The 15,726-nt window shown below is 55.2% G+C and overlaps 5 protein-coding genes across 5 annotated transcripts; 3 read left to right on the top strand and 2 right to left on the bottom strand.

Annotated features, from left to right (window-relative positions):
- Positions 1–241: 241 nt before the first annotated feature.
- On the top strand, positions 242–2,495 carry MAM_07773 (Sphingomyelin phosphodiesterase; the record flags this gene model as incomplete). The annotated part of the gene is made up of 3 exons (XM_040826571.1): positions 242–412; positions 492–578; positions 633–2,495. 3 exons carry the CDS (start codon positions 242–244, stop codon positions 2,493–2,495), a joined length of 2,121 nt encoding a protein of 706 aa, XP_040675410.1.
- Positions 2,496–2,617: 122 nt separating this feature from the next.
- MAM_07772 (Aminotransferase class-III) lies at positions 2,618–5,291 on the bottom strand (the record flags this gene model as incomplete). Its single annotated transcript, XM_040826570.1, has 3 exons — positions 2,618–3,407; positions 3,490–4,996; positions 5,099–5,291. 3 exons carry the CDS (start codon positions 5,289–5,291, stop codon positions 2,618–2,620), a joined length of 2,490 nt encoding a protein of 829 aa, XP_040675409.1.
- A 668-nt stretch (positions 5,292–5,959) lies between these two features.
- Positions 5,960–7,382, top strand: MAM_07771 (Pyridoxal phosphate-dependent transferase, major domain protein; the record flags this gene model as incomplete). The annotated part of the gene is made up of 2 exons (XM_040826569.1): positions 5,960–6,764; positions 6,829–7,382. The coding sequence occupies 2 exons, from the start codon at positions 5,960–5,962 to the stop codon at positions 7,380–7,382; spliced, it is 1,359 nt and encodes a 452-aa protein (XP_040675408.1).
- A 75-nt stretch (positions 7,383–7,457) lies between these two features.
- Positions 7,458–8,809, bottom strand: MAM_07770 (Biotin synthase; the record flags this gene model as incomplete). The annotated part of the gene is made up of 2 exons (XM_040826568.1): positions 7,458–8,387; positions 8,480–8,809. 2 exons carry the CDS (start codon positions 8,807–8,809, stop codon positions 7,458–7,460), a joined length of 1,260 nt encoding a protein of 419 aa, XP_040675407.1.
- Positions 8,810–11,881: 3,072 nt separating this feature from the next.
- Positions 11,882–12,907, top strand: MAM_07769 (uncharacterized protein; the record flags this gene model as incomplete). Its single annotated transcript, XM_040826567.1, has 3 exons — positions 11,882–11,910; positions 12,036–12,397; positions 12,483–12,907. 3 exons carry the CDS (start codon positions 11,882–11,884, stop codon positions 12,905–12,907), a joined length of 816 nt encoding a protein of 271 aa, XP_040675406.1.
- Between the last annotated feature and the right edge of the window lie 2,819 nt (positions 12,908–15,726).

Below are 15,726 nucleotides of genomic sequence, written 5' to 3'. Positions count from 1 at the left end.
GCATGGATGGACCTGGTCACGATGCAAGCCTTCGTTCAACACAGCGCCCTTCAATGTTACCCCGGATGGAACAAGCCGGCGGGCCCATCCCACGGGGTAAATTTTCAGGAAACATGTTGATTGCCTCCCGCTCCGCATCGTCGCTGGATCCAGCGTGATACCACATTCTTTGCTTCTCTGCTTTTTTGCCTCTGCATCTCGCGCCTGGCCGTTCTTGCTGTATCTTGTGTGCAAAACCAAGATGCGTCTCATGCCCGTGCTGTCGGCCTTGGTCGCTTGCAATATTGGATTAGCCATTACGGAGCTGGACCACGAGAAGATCCAGCGATCATTGGAAGCGCGGACATGGGCGCATGAGACACGCGATCTGAGTAGTCTGCTTGGAGACTTGGAAACGTGTGAGGGCTGCGAGGTATGCGTTCCTGCGTGGCTTTGCCATCTATGCATATGCTTTGCGTAGAGGAAAGAGTACTAACGACACCATGGCTCAGCGCGTTTTGTCCGTCCTCAAGGCCGTCGTCAAGACCGGAGATGATGCCCTCATCGCCCTGGGCAAACGCCTCTGCAAAGACAGCAGTGTCAGTATGAACTGCAAGACGGAATGCTTTTGCGCAAAACCTAATGCTCTGTAGGCTTATGATTCGCAATTCTGCAACGGAGTTGTCGAGCGCGAGGCCCCTTCGATTGCGTCCATAATCAGAACCATGGAAGTCGGCTCTTCCTCTGCTAGACACTTCTGCATGACTTTCCTCGGAGTCTGCAGTGCCCCGGCAATCAATCACTGGAATGTCGACTTTGCGTCCCCGAAGCTTTGTTCAGAAGTCAAGATCAAAAGCGTCGGTGGCCGGAAGCCCATTCAGGTCATTCATTACTCGGACATTCACGTCGACCCTCTGTACGAGAAGGGATCCAACACCAAATGTGGCAAGCCCACATGCTGTCGATCCTACACCGAAGATGACAAGCCCGGCAAAACTAAGAATCCCGCCGGGCCGTTTGGCGATCACTCCTGTGATGCTCCGACTACTCTGGAGAAGAGCATGTACGATTTCATCAAAAAGGAGTTTCCCCACGCTGCCTTCACGCTATTTACAGGCGACATCGTTGATCACGGTCTCTGGAATACCAGCAAGTCGTATAATCAAGGCCTCATCCAACAATCGTACGAGATGATGAATGACGGCCTCAACATTGTGTATGGAGCTACTGGCAACCACGAGGTCCACCCACCCAACATTTTTGAGCCCGAATCCCTGGGAAGCCAGACCCGTTGGGTATATGAAACCCTTTCCAAAGAATGGTCACGCTGGATTGATGGCGCATCTCTGCCAGAAGCACAGGCCGTTGGCGGGTATTCCACCAAGTACCCCAACGGCAATCTTCGCATTATTTCTCTCAACACCAACATGTACTATCGCCTCAACTTCCTTCTGTACCAGAAACAGCTTGAGAAGGATCCAAATGGCCAGTTTGCTTGGCTGGCCAAGGAACTCGATGCTGCGGAAAAGGCCGGCGAGAACGTGTACATCATCGGCCACATGCCAATGGGGGACGCAGACGCCCTACCCGACGGTTCAAATTACTTTGACCAGATTGTCAACCGCTACGCAAGTACCATCAGGGCCATGTTCTTTGGCCACACCCATCTTGACCATTTCGAAATCAGCTACTCGAACTACGCCGAGCGGACTCATGACAATGCCGTTGCCATTTCGTATATTTGTCCCTCCCTTACGCCCACATCCGGTATGCCGTCCTTTAAAGTCTACGACGTAGACCCAGAGACTTTTGCAGTCATCGACGCTAAGACCTACATGGCCGACATGAACGACGAGAGCTTCCAGAACAATGGGCCAACGTGGAAGCAGTACTACTCTGCGAAGGAGGTCTACGGTGAAATCGCCAGTCCCCGTCTTGCCGGCGCCAAAGCAGAGCTATCCCCATCCTTCTGGCACAACGTCACCGTCGCATTCGAGAAGAACCAGACCCATTTCGACGCCTACATGGAGCGCAAGTCCCGTGGCTGGAAAACTGACCAGAAGTGCGCTGACAAGTGTCGACAGACGGAGATTTGCGCCTTGCGTGCTGGCCGTGCCCAGGACAACTGCTGGGTGCCAGTTCCTGGAATTCACTTTTCCAAGCGTGACGGATCGGGGCATAACCACAACAAGCACGACGAGTGTGGCTCTTCCGTCTCCAGGGACATCCTGAGCAACCTTGTGAGGAGACTCGACATGCTGGAGATGCTACAAGAGCGCTTTCTCGCTGAGGGCGCAACAATTGAGCCTATTCTTGTGAGGCGAGAGGAGCCGTCTTCCTCTGCCACTGCCACTCAGACCCAGAATTATTGCGTCGCCGGACCCGAGAATTCGAGCAGTACTGGGAGTGCTACGGGCGGTGTGGCCACTGCTACTGCGGTCAAGGGAAATGCTGCTCGTGGGCCCGGAGCTGCGGCTTTCTGGGCCAGCGGTGTCTTTGCACTGTTGGCTTTGTAGTCTCCAAAACATAATGTCGGAAGTAGAGCGAGGAGTCATGCCGGAATAATGGAAAAGGGCCTCCACAGACTGTAGATGGCTGTTGGACCACGGCTGCAAATACTTGTATATAAAACACGAGATTATATCACTTGCCTCCCGGCGAGGCCCTCCATCAGCAACTCGGAAAGCTGCCTGACACTCGTCTCAGACGTAACTTGACTGGCCATTACGTACAAGACGTTCCCCAGCACGCGACTGTGCACGTTCCAAGGACCGCTCTCTCCGTCCCCTCTGCCCAGACCCAAGTGCTCTCTCAACCCTAGCGCGGCGTTGCTACTATACCCTGCGCCGGCTTCATCCTTCAAATGGATTGCCAAGACGCTCCCCAGTGCCCAGACGCCACTCACCTTGTCCGTCTGATGGGATAGCCGTTCTACAAACTGCCTCGGCCATGTGGACCACACATGGACCTGCGATTCACTCTGGCCAAAAGACTGCGTCCAGCCTTGTTTTTTCGCCCAGTCCCATTCCCCACGATCATCCATACCCTGCATTTCCCTGACAGACTCCCACGCAACCTGGCACCCAATCGGATGCGCGGTGTAACTGTGTCCGTGAAGCAGCGCGTCAGTCTTATCGGGGCTCAGGAAGATTTTGAAGATGCTTTCCGACGCAAGAGTCGTGCAGAGCGGCACAAGACCGCCAGTGAGTAGCTTGGCGTGGACGGAAATGTCGGGGTGCACTCCTAGGAAGGAGGAAGAGGTGAAGCGACCGAGGCGGTAGAGCCCCGTGAAGACCTCGTCAAAGACGACGGGAAGACCGGCCCATTCGTTGGGGTCTTGATCACCAGACGCGGAGAGGGCTGGCTCGCCAAAGAGATGGGGGCATTCGCGGACCGTGTTGACGAGGGTGCGTTGGAATAAGGGGTCCCTTGAGCGCTGTTAGCGGCGCGTTTCGTCTCGAGCGCTTTTAGCGGCGCGTTTCGAGACGGCAGCGTTGGGGGATCACTCACACAAGTTCCATGCCTCCTGCGCCCAGGACGACGGGCTCCAGCATCAGGGCGCCGAACCTGTGACCCTGATCTCTCAGCCGTTGCAGTGTAGACGCGATGTGTGCCTTGTACGTGTCGTGCTCGCCGTTGGCCTCGCGGCCCGCGACGTCGAATATCTCATTCAGCGAACGGTATGCCCTTCCCTCGCCAAAGCTGTCCTGCAGCCCTTCCGGGACGCAAACACTCCATTTCCCGTCCCTGCACAGGATGGTAGGGTAGTCAAGCCAGTGCCCCTTGCCTTGGTACCACTCAATCTTCTCGTTGTAGATGCCCGGCTCGGAGCAATCCATGGCGCCCATGGTGTCGCCGTGATACGAGCCCCTGAGGCCCAGGATGCCCAGTTTCTGTGTCGTGTCCCAGCCGTAGCGCCTGCGCGCCGCCCGCAGACCCATCTTGACGGCGACCTCTATGCCCGTGCTGCCATTGTCAGAGTAGAAGACTCGCTTGAGGCGCGGGTTCTTCATGCCTTCGAGGAGCGTTTCCGCGAGAGCCATGGCGGGTTGGTGGACGGCCGAGGCGAACATGACGTGGCCGTAGCGGCCGGCAGCATAGGCTGCTGCCATTGTGAGCTTGGGGTTAGAGTGACCCAAACCCTGTGTCCACCATGATGCCGAGGCGTCAAAGGACGAACGGAGGACAGGTGTGTCGGGGGACGGGGGCGATGGGGGCGGCGCAAGCGTTTGGAAGTAGTCGCCGTGGGCCGAGTCAATGGCCATGATGTCCTTGGGTCCGACGAGGCTTTGCTGGGTAAACGGGTACCAGATGTGTTGGCTCGCCCGCGTGGCCATTGTGTCCAGGTTTCTCAGGCGAGCGGCATGGTTGCGGTCCAGCGTTCGCAGTACTTGGTCGGTAATTTCAGCCAAGTCCTTGCGATTGTAGTAGTCTTTCATGGCCTCTGCATCTTGCTCCGGGTCATCGTGTTTCTCGGGCGGCTGCAGCACGCTGGCGACGGGGATGCTGTACTGCTTGTGGAAATACTCCTGGAGATAGAGATAGTTTCCATACTTACCATCTTGGAACAGGAGCACAGATTCCACATCGTAGCCGCGGATTCGGAGTGACTCAAACGCCGAAATCGTCTGTGAGATACCCCCGAGCCTCGAGTCACCGACCAGGAGAGACGGGGCTCGCAGGGGGATGTATAAGTCGGCTTGGGTTCTGCCAGATGGTCCAGGAGAATGCACGCCTCCGGCAGTCTCCAAAAATAACCAGCCGTTTCTAGTGGCACACTGGGCGGCAAAGACACGGCACTTGGCCAGTAGTTCGTCGTCTGATGGGATGGGCTGCTGACGAGTTAGCCTTGTTGGTTTTCGAGATGCACTTGGCGGGCCGCTTTTTACTCTTCCGGATGCGATTGCTGCAGCGTGAGGACTGCACGGTACGTCGTACTGGTAGAGCGTGCTGCGGGCTACTCCTGGCGCAAACCGGCTTATATGCCTGGCCGATGAAGTTAGATATAAGCTGCCGTCTCAAGTTGATTCAACGAGCAGTTCATCTATCAAATCTGTAAGCAACGGGAGGGTAGTTGGAATCGACATCTTTTTGGAACGAGGCCGCAGAAGAGACTTACACCGGTCATCAGACTCAGCCCCTGCGCCAGTAGAAACAGGTTTCAGAAAGGCTACATGCTCGTCTTTCCAGAGTTTCTGGACCGTCCGGGCAAGCAACGTCGTGAAGATGGTCTTGCCGACGTCTGTGTTCGCGCCGAAAACCTGGTAAACACGGAGGGAGCGCCAGAGGAGCGAAGCCAGCGGCGACTCCATGATGCCTCGAGCTTCGATTGCAACTGGCAAGCTACGTCCCCGACGCAGCGATGGACAGGAGCAACATGGAGCACCGTCCTTAGGAATTTGGTGTTTTGTTGGGGTTGCCTCCGAGGTACAAGGTACATTGTACGTGGTACATGGTACATGGTACATGGCACTCGGTACATTGGACTTACTAATCGCCCATGTTCATTGTAGGCCCAACGCCAACGCCGGTCCGTCAACCATCTCCATCTCGACAGGGGCTTAGGCCGCCCGCCAAATCCAGCGATGTCCTGACTAGGGCTGAAAGGGATGGGTTGCTTGTTCTATTCTGGCCTCCAGGTAGCCGCTCAGCGTTCTGGTAGCAAGTGCGTTGGCTCCCCCCCGTGCGAGGTTGAAACGACAACTTCTTGGTGGCTCCTCAATTGATGAGTTCTGCAAAAGCGCTGACCGCCGGCAACAGGGACCAACAGCCATGTCGGTTGTCCGAGCATGACTAGCATGGTTTGGCTTGCGCCTCTCCAGGCGATGGGGCCTTGGGCTTGTCCAGCCCACATGTGTCAATGCATATGTGCATCCCATCAGTCGATGGAATGTCGGCATCAACCCTCCCCGACCCGACCTTTTCCAAGGATGGGTCAATTTGGCTTCGTCTCACCTGCCCTGAGTCCCGACTCCTTACCATGAGCCTCCCCAAAACCCGCCTAGACGCCACGTTCGAGTCCCTTCTCGCCCGTCGAGAGCACCAAGGCCGTCTGCGTCGCCTGACTTACCGCGAACCCGGAGTAGTGGACTTCTCCTCCAACGGCTACTTGTCCCTCTCGACAAACTCGGATATCAAGGCCGCCTACTTGTCGCATCTTCAAAGCCCCTCAAATGAATTCTCACTAGGATCGTGCGGCTCACGGCTATTGGATGGCAACACCCCTTCATCAGAGAATCTAGAGTCCCTGATTGCCGGATTTCATGGCGCGTCGGCGGGTTTGCTCTTCAACTCGGGCTTCGAGGCAAACACAGGGCTGTTCAGCTGCGCGCCCCAGCCGGGAGACTGCGTGGTGTACGACGAGTTGATACATGCCAGCGTTCACGATGGGATCAAGTTGAGCAGAGCGCGGGCCATACCGTTTGCGCATAGCTGTGTACGCCCAGGTGACGTACGTGATTCCTCGAAACGGAGACCGCTGGACGTGGTATTGAGTGACTTGCTAAACGGGTCGGATGGCCACGAGCTAAGGAGCGGGCGAGTAAATGTGTTTGTCGCCGTTGAGGGCGTATACAGCATGGATGGCGACGTCGCTCCCCTCAGAGACATTGTTGAATGCGTGGAGAAGCGGCTGTCTCAAGGAAACGGGCACGTAATTGTCGACGAGGCTCACTCGACCGGCTGCGTAGGTGACAGAGGAAGGGGTCTTGTGTGCCAGCTGGGTCTGGAGGAGCGAGTATGGGCTCGCGTGCATACCTTTGGAAAGGCAATGGGCTGCGCAGGAGGTGAGTTCTTTCATCCTTCCATCCGACTGGCCAAGTATCATCTCTCAGGTTCTGACAGCTTCAGCCATTGTTCTCTGTACGCCAACCACCCGGTCCTACTTGATCAACTACGCACGCAGCCTGATATATACCACGGCGATGGGCCACCCCATGCTTACGGCAATCCAAACGGTCTACGGCTATTTGAAGAGCGGCCAAGCAGATGGTCTTCTCGCCAACCTCTTCTATCTAGTGCAGGAGACTCACGCCCTTCTTCTCTCCATTTGTCAGAAGCATAATCCTTGGCCGCAATTATTCAGAATCAACACACGCCCGCCGCAGTCACCAATCATTCCTCTCTTCTCAGTGCAATCGAGGAGTCTAGCACGACACTGTCAGCAAAGAGGGTACATGGTGCGCTCCATCGTTGCGCCGACAGTGCCCAAAGGCACAGACCGAGTACGACTATGTCTTCACGCGGCAAACACAGTATCCGAAGTACGTGGTTTGTGCAAGGCCATTGAGGAGTGGCTCGAGCAGCGACTGGCAAGAGATTGCTCTCCAGGGCCTGACAATCTACAACTACCATCAGTCGGTGATATAAAAAGACCGCCACTAGCCGAGTCGAGTAAACTGTAGAATCAAGGACAATTTGTAACCCTATTAGAGACTCGTCCTATCAAACTTGTGTGCTGTTTCTGTGAAATCCTGTCTTCATATCTTGCCGGCTTCAATGTCGCCGGCGTCCTCGACAGACTTTTTTCCGAAGCTCTTCATTGGCTCCAAACCCCAGCGGCCAAACATTGCGCTGTCCTCGTCCCAGCCGTTGCAATCGGTCGTCAGCATCTTCTCACCAGTGAAAATGGCATTAGCACCCGCCATAAAGCACAGTGCCTGCTTCTCCTCCGACATGGTTTTGCGGCCAGCAGCAATGCGAATGATGGTCGCGGGCATGAGGATTCGCGCTGTCGCAATCGTCCTCAGCATGCTCGTGAAGGCAACTGGCGTGGTATCTCCCAGCGGCGTGCCCTTGATGGGTACAAGGGCGTTGACGGGGAAGCTCTCTGGGTGGGATGGCAGTGTTGAAACCGTGTGAAGCAAGCCAACTCTGTCCTCGGACGATTCGCCGAGGCCCAGGATGCCGCCAGAGCAGACCTTGATGCCGGCATCTCGCACATTGCTCAGCGTCTGGAGACGCTCATCGTACGATCTCGTCGTGATGATGGACGGGTAGAACTCTCGACTGGTATCAACATTGTGGTTGTAAGCAGTCAGTCCGGCTTCCTTCAGCTGCTTCGCCTGCTCAGCGTCAATCATGCCAAGCGTGACGCAGACCTCCATGCCCATGGCCTTGACACCCTTGACCATTTCTGCAATGTTCTTGAGGCTGTTCTTGCGGCCACGCATATCTCGCCACGCAGCACCCATGCAGAAGCGCGTGCTGCCATTTTGCTTGGCGATTCTGGCGGCTGCGAGGACTGACTCGACGGTTTCAACACGCTTGGCTACGAGACCCGTGCCCTTTTGATAGCGCGTGGCCTGGGCGCAGTAGGAGCAATCTTCGGTGCAGCCGCCAGTTTTGATGTTCATCAAGGTGCAGAGTTGAACTTCTCCCGGGCTGTGGAACCGTCTATGGACAAGACTCTGAGCCGCAGCTGTCAGTATGCCGAGGCCTGGCCTTGAGCTTGGACGGCAGGGAGCCAGGCGGAGGGCGATCGGGGCGGGGTCTGGCTCACAGCTTGGTGTGCCAGTTCAAGCAACGGCTGGTAGTAAATGGCAGAAATCTCCTGTCGCGTCCAGTTCTGTCTCGGGCCGGTAGCAGCAACGGCATCTTGAAGGATCTTCTTCGCATTGGCTTGCCTGGCGGCGTTCTCAACGGCCTCGGGCTGGTCGTGCGCCGCGGTCGGCGAGTCTACCAGCGTAGCGCCAGTTCGGGCCTGCTTCGTTGACGGCAAAACAAGCCGGGGAATGGATGCTGCCATCCATGGTTCCCGCAAGACAGCTGTTGACCGTGAACCAGATGACCGCAAGGAGCGGAGGCCACTGGTCAGGACCGAGGACCTCATTGTTGAGCTGTGTACGATTGGACGCATGGTCTGGGCGGCCGGCGAGAAGATGGGATACAGGACAAGCGGTGACGCCCGGCAACGCGATCCCGTGACAAGAGCAAAAAGCACGTCACCCGTCCTGGCACAAGTATATCGTCGTTGGGCTGGATGGACAGTCCCGCTCTGCATGAGTCCTGTCGCATAGCATATAAGGTGGTCTACCACACACAAAAAGTGTGGCGTGGGCCACGCCCAACTTTTGGTGTGACAAGTCCATGACCCCTCGTCGACCAGTTTGCTGAGTGAGGGGGGTGGGGACTCAAATCAATCAATACCCATGGCACACCATCAAATAGGCAGCTTCTGGATGGACCGCACATCGCAAGCGGATCCTGTTGCTTGTCCACCCATGTTGGCTGAATGGGGCAAACCCCAACACTGTGCTATTCTCGTTGAGCCAAGGGGCGCATCAAGCTTGGAGGGAGTCGAGGGACATGTCAGGCGTCAGTGACTGTGTGGCATGAAAATTATCCATGTGCACGAGTGTGATTGTGCAGCTCCCTTCCTTCCCAGTGTGCAATCGACCGGAGGCAAGCGCGGCTCGCTGGGCTCGGCTCGGCACCTGCCTGCCCCTGTTGAAACTTGACCGTCATCTCAAGTTCCACAGCCTCAAATGGGGGAACGTCTTCAGTGGCGGCACCGTCTTGAACTCTTTTGACACTCTGACAATCAAGCTTTTCCATGATCCCCGTGGCGCATATCCGGCCTACCAGCCAAGCCGCCACATCATCTACTCCGTACACGTCCGCTCTGGCCGACACGGTCCGATCCGACTCGTGCCGATTCAGGAACAAGAAACAAATATTGGGTTCAGCCCTACACAACTGTCCCAAGCCTTTGCCCAGGGACCGGCTCTCGCTCCGGTGGGCGACCCTCGGAGAGAAGTTGGCGGATCCGATGCAATTCATAGATTTTCCAGTTGCCAGTTTCTCCAGCCATTATTCGGCAGCCGTGTCTCATTCCTGGCCGCTGGACATCAACTTTCACCAGGCCGGAAAAGGCAGGTTGCCTGCTTTGAGAGGCCCGACTTTGAACTCGGGGCTTGGTTTCTATTTTTCATTTACCTACCTAGGTAGGTAGGTATTCAGACGACATGACTGTTACCTGCCAATCCTCGCAGATGGATTCTACTCGCTGCGTTGACTGAGAAAATTATTGCCGTCACATGCACTTTGTCACGGTCACCAAGTGGTCGAGGCAATTCGCTTCGCCGCAATGGTCATGGCATCAGACGGGCCAGCGGCCATGATTGTCCGCTTGGAGTCAGATGACCCCTTATCCAGGCAGCACTCGGAAGTGACTACGTATACGGAGTAGAAGACATCGAATCTACTCGGCCATGCTACTACTTAGTTGGTTCTAACGAAGGGGATGGATCGGTCTTTGTTTCGTGCCACCATCTTTGTCTCGCCTTCGACCAGCACTTTGATTCCCCACACCTATTTGCTTACATGTCCGGTCTGCCATCCCGGAAAAGACCAAGCACTCACCAAACCAGATTGCAGAGCTACGGCTGCCCTGTGCATGGTGAATGACCCGGACTATAGAGCCGCACGGGTGAACTTGGCCAATGCGGGTGGCACACGTCGAGCGGCATCACAGCAGGTCCCTTGTTTTGCGCCGCCTCCAGCACATCTACCTCCGCAGCCGAGCAGGAAGTAGTCACCAGTCGTGGAAAGCTCTGCCGCTCATCACCGGGAAAGGCAAAGAGGGGGTCTCCGGAGCCCCACGGAAGCCAGCGTTCTCCCGGATACTTTCACATTGTCCATCTTCGACGGAAATCGAGCCTGGCATGTTGGCGCGCTATCGGTTCAGAGAAAAGAGCATGGCTCGACCAACGAAGAGACATGAAACAAATGGCGCAGTTGTCGCAACACGCTGCAACACGACGTGACGTGTGAAGAAATGACCACCCACGCCTGGACTCAATTCTTGTTCTAGTACTGTCAACACTGAACAGTAAGCCATACGTTTCACACGTAATTCCGTGGCACGGGCTATGGATGACGAACACGGCTTGCAATTCCTTGACTGGCTGTGCGAACCAGTATTTGCATCGCTCACGCAACATGAGAAGCATCACAGCAAGGCGGCGATCGTGGACTCATCTACAATGCAAACACCGAGGACACACACAGCCAAGACAAGGCTCTGCCATCTACGGACCAGCGTATCAGAGACGAGCCCAAGACACAACTTGCGAGACGCCTAATTGCAAGCGGGTATCGCGGTGACGCGCAACAAGCACACGCACGCCGTCGCAAACATCAAGTTAACTTTTTCCAAGAACTTTGCTCTCAGTCAGCAGGGATAGGCGACCTTCGAAAAATGACGTTGGGTGGCATGACCTGCCCAATTGAAGGGCCCGTGCTCCGTATCGCCGCGAGACCAAATGAATACGAAACACTCGACAATCCCCAAGGACAGTCAGTGCCCAATGCCGTGCCCGTCATCATAGCTCCATCATATTGTCACCAGTTGTGGCCACAGTCGCCGTGGCAGTTGGGAATGGCGCCATCTAATAATAGCCTCGCTTCAGTCACATAGCCTATTGTCCAACTTCGCTAACACGACGCGGGATGCTTGACAGCTGTTGTCGGGGCGGTGCCGCACTCCGATCGCCCTCGCCCTGCCCGCATTGAACAGGGTCTTTGGACCGCACTTCGTCAAGGGCTGGTCGGAGAGGTATTGCCTCGCACCAGGCTGTCGAGCAGTTGCGTCATAAATGGATTGCCACGAGCAGCACTTACAAACCCTTGCGGGGTGGGCGGACGGACATGCCCGCATGAAGGGGGATGGATGGATCATGGTGGTGGTGGTGGTCGAACTGTTCCCGCACCTGCGCCGAGACTTGACAATCTGGGCGATGTGAATCATCATCTTAAAAGGGTCCCACGCCGCAGCGATTTTCGAATTCCCCGGAACTTGCTCTTCCTTTTGTTTTGTTTTCAACCAGTACCTGACTTTGTCCTTGCTCCCCTCTTGCTCCGAGATACCACCAACGCGTTCCATACTACACGCAATTTCAGGATGCCGAGACCCGGGGCATTTGGCTCAAAGTAAGTGTCGTGCCCATCTACGGATCATACATGACATGGCATGGCATGGCATGCATGGGATGTGCCCGTTGGTTTCTGGGCTTCGGGTAGAAATAGGTCATATAGGCACTCACACCTGGCTATAGTCTTGCCGATTTGGCCAGCTACTTGCTCACAAATGGTCCTCGCAAAGTATATCCAGCCTCGCGACGAGTGCGCGTGAGGCACAACCAAACCACAATCGTGGACACAACCAAGGCCGTGCACGTCTGGGAACATGATGGCTACCCCCAGTTCTACTTCCCGCTGAGCGAACTCAGACATTGCTCCGCAAGAGATATACATCTGGTCAGGAGCGAGGGGTTTGCCAGAGCTGCCGTGGTGGAAGTGACCATTCCGTCGAGGAACGGCATCCAAGAGATCAAGACGGATCGCGTGATCCGCTTCACCGACGACAAGAGCCTCGGCGCGTTATCAGGGCTGGTGCGCTTGGAGTTTGGGGCTATGGGTAAGACACAACTCACTGGCCTTTCTTTCGTGCTTGTGCGATTCCCTCTTGTCCCGAGTCCTGACGGTTTGTGTGTTTGTGGTAGATCAATGGCTCGAGGAGGATGTCCCGGTATACGTCCATCCCAAGGATCCCTTCAAGCGGATAGATGTTCTCCCGTCGTCACGGCCAGTAGAAGTCAGGGTGGACGGCAAAACCGTCGCGAGTGCCACTTCGTCTGTCCACTTGCACGAGACGGGCCTTCCGACGAGGTACTACATCTCGCCTGGAGCCGTCGATCCGGCCTTCCTGCGAAGGAGCCAGCTCGTGACCAAGTGCCCCTACAAGGGCGACGCGGAGTACTACGACGTGGTCGTAGATGGGAAACGGCACCACGACCTGCTGTGGTGTTACAGGCTGCCTGCCCACGAGAGTGTCGGGATTGCGGGACTGCTGTGCTTTTACAATGAAAAGGTTGACATCCTGCTCGACGGGCAACTTTTAGAGAGACCCGAGACCCATTTCGGTTAGAAGGGAGGGCCTGGTTCGGAGGGAGGTGTGGCCATGCATCGAGTTATCATGGTGATGAGATTATGACTACTGTCCATATCAATGCAATGATTCGACGCGTACGGAGTACTCCACATTGTGTCCTCAATCGTCTTGCTCACGGCTTCGTCTTGCTCACGGCTTCGTCTTGCTCACGGCTTCGTCTTCCTGCTAAGCTTACATGGACCTTGGCACAACGCAGGGTTGAGCAAAGTCGCAACACAGGGCCAGGAGACGCAGGTCAGAGTCAGACACGAGCAACTACATCGCAGCTTGGCCGTCCCTGTTACCTAGTACTCGTGGAACCCTTTTCTTCATGGAATTTCCTTTTCTGCATGGCTGCAGGACATCCTTGAAGGCCGCCCGATCGCGTTTTGGGCATGGAAATTTCATGAATACAAAATAGAATGCGATTGGGCCAGCACTAGTAGTGCGTATTAAATTTCTCTCCTTCTCGTTGTCCTCTTTCTTGTCCTGTCTTGCCTCCTTTGGCGAGGGCCAATGAATTACGGACCAAATATATGTACAGAAGCGGACTGGGAAATGCGTCAGGGTGCAATCGTGCCGACGCAGGAGACCCATGCACGATCAGCCGATTTGGTCCCGATGCAATCAATCAGTCTTGACGGTGAGACGGATGAGAGAGCAGCGTGAGATATGTGGCCCACGCTGTTGCTGCTTATTCTGGTGCGAACAGCAGGAGGCGTCTGGAGTTTGATTAATTGATGGCTGGCAGAACCAGTGATATATAGTAACATGTCGCTCATGCTGGCAGCCGTATGGGAGGTAGTCGTCTGTTCTTGAGGGGAGGACAAACGCCGCGCTGCTTTCTACGTCATGGCGTTTTGAGCTCTTGTCGCCCATGACAACACGAGCGTGATGAGCTTGCTGCTGCAGCTTGGACTCAATCCTGTTGATGAACCTGATGCCACAGAGTCTCCTCGTAACTTCCAGGGTGGGTGTTTCTGGTTGGTGGCCACTCCCTTGGAAAACCGGAAACCAGGCATCCTATGAAGTTGTGGGATGGGTGGCACTCCATCTCGGCTAACTTGTAGCTTATAAAGAGTCTTGGACATAAGTGCAACCAGAGCTCGCGATGAGGTATGGCGAAATGAAGAGATTGTGACGGCTGGTAAGCTATATGTCAGTAACGACACCGTTGACAAGCCTCCCATTACGTATCAAGGTTCTTGACCGCCTCGTAATTTTGTAGATTCCTAATCGGGAGGAAGCAACGAGAAATCTACGTAGTTTTCTGAAGCGATACAGGGCCTGGTCGCTTCTCTAATAGCATCATTGCATGAAAAAAAATTAAAAAACTCCACGGGGCATAAAGCACCCCATGGGTACGGGTTTTGAGAGCCGGTGATTTAGGCCTGGTTTGTCGTGACTGTCAGGATCTTTGCAAGGTCCCGACAAATAGGACAATGGGTAATAAATGACACTGGTAAGCGGTCAAGTCTTTCTCTGCTGGTGTTTGTGAATTGTGAGAAACCAGAACGGAGATTCACTCCGTAGATGGCGGCCGACATATCGAACATCCGGGTGGTGAACCATGAGCACCCTCCCTCCCTCCATGCCAGGACTGAGATCCTGGTTGGAGCAAACAATGACCAGTTTGGTCCACAGTGAACACCGTGACACTGTCGAGTCAAGAGCTGCACAATGGCGAAGCAAGGCTGGCCAGGATGGTCATTGGTGGTACTCTGAATCCTCGGCTTGGCTTAAGCCCGGCCAGAGGCGAGACGGCGACAGGCTTGAACATTGGTCCAAGGTAGCCTTCTCAATACTCCATGTTTGCAGGCGCCAACCGTTGTGCGAGCGAGGGACGGAGCCACACCCGCCGGGCTGTATGTATGTATGTATGCATACGGAGTACGGAGTAGATGCAGATGCAATACAAAAAAAGTAGCCGAGGCGGGAGTCGTATTGGTGTCGCTGGTCAACTAAATTGTCGGTTCGCGTGTGTCGTCGAAGCTGGCCTTTTGTATTCCACCAACTGGTTACTATTCGGCGCGATGCCAGAACGGGATCTTCATGGCCCTGATCGTTGACGGGAACAGGGGACTCTGTGGTGCGCCGCATCTGTCTAGGAGTCGGGGATTATGATTTGACTTCTAGAAGTACCTAGCAGTTGATTCGTTGGACTGCTTGCTTTCTCCCCCCTTTTGCCGAGCCAACTGAAACCTTGCTCCGCCTTGATGTTGGCCTGGATACTCCATAGACTTCGCTTAATCCCTGTGCGCATGCGCAAGTAACTAACTAACGTTAGCTCAAAAGCGTCACGGAGTACTCCGTATGACCATCAGAGAAATCGGACGAGAACAAACAAAACCGTTACGGCGACCCCCGTCCAGAGGTTGCGTTGAAGAGTTGCACGACCGTGCCATCCATGCCTGTCGACGACTGCCCGTTGTGCCCTGACTGACTGCTTTCACATTCGTGACTCCAGTCCATGTTGTCTTGACTGTTGGCATGGCTCCCGCCTAGCCACCACCTTGTCTGCTGATTCGGCGAATTTGATCATCTCCAATCTTCCCGCGTCTTTAATAAGTTGGTACGTAGTATCGTTGGGCATGGAATCGTCGGCGCAGCTTGGCTTGGTGTGCACGTGTGCGCCACCGCCGCCCAGGCACACACTCCGGTCCCCGAACCAATTTATATTTGCTTTTTAGCCAAGGGGCGGGCATGTCAAACAAAGTCTCTCGTTTTCCGCGGTCTGTTGTAATTGTAACATGGCACGGGTATCACGGCGCCTCCGGGGCAATGCTCATGCTCATCTCGGCGACTTCAATGACCCA

The sequence above is a fragment of the Metarhizium album genome (genome assembly GCF_000804445.1).
Source record: "Metarhizium album ARSEF 1941 chromosome Unknown scaffold_36, whole genome shotgun sequence".
NCBI classification, from domain to species: domain Eukaryota; kingdom Fungi; phylum Ascomycota; class Sordariomycetes; order Hypocreales; family Clavicipitaceae; genus Metarhizium; species Metarhizium album.
This window is presented reverse-complemented; position numbering and strand designations above follow the sequence as displayed.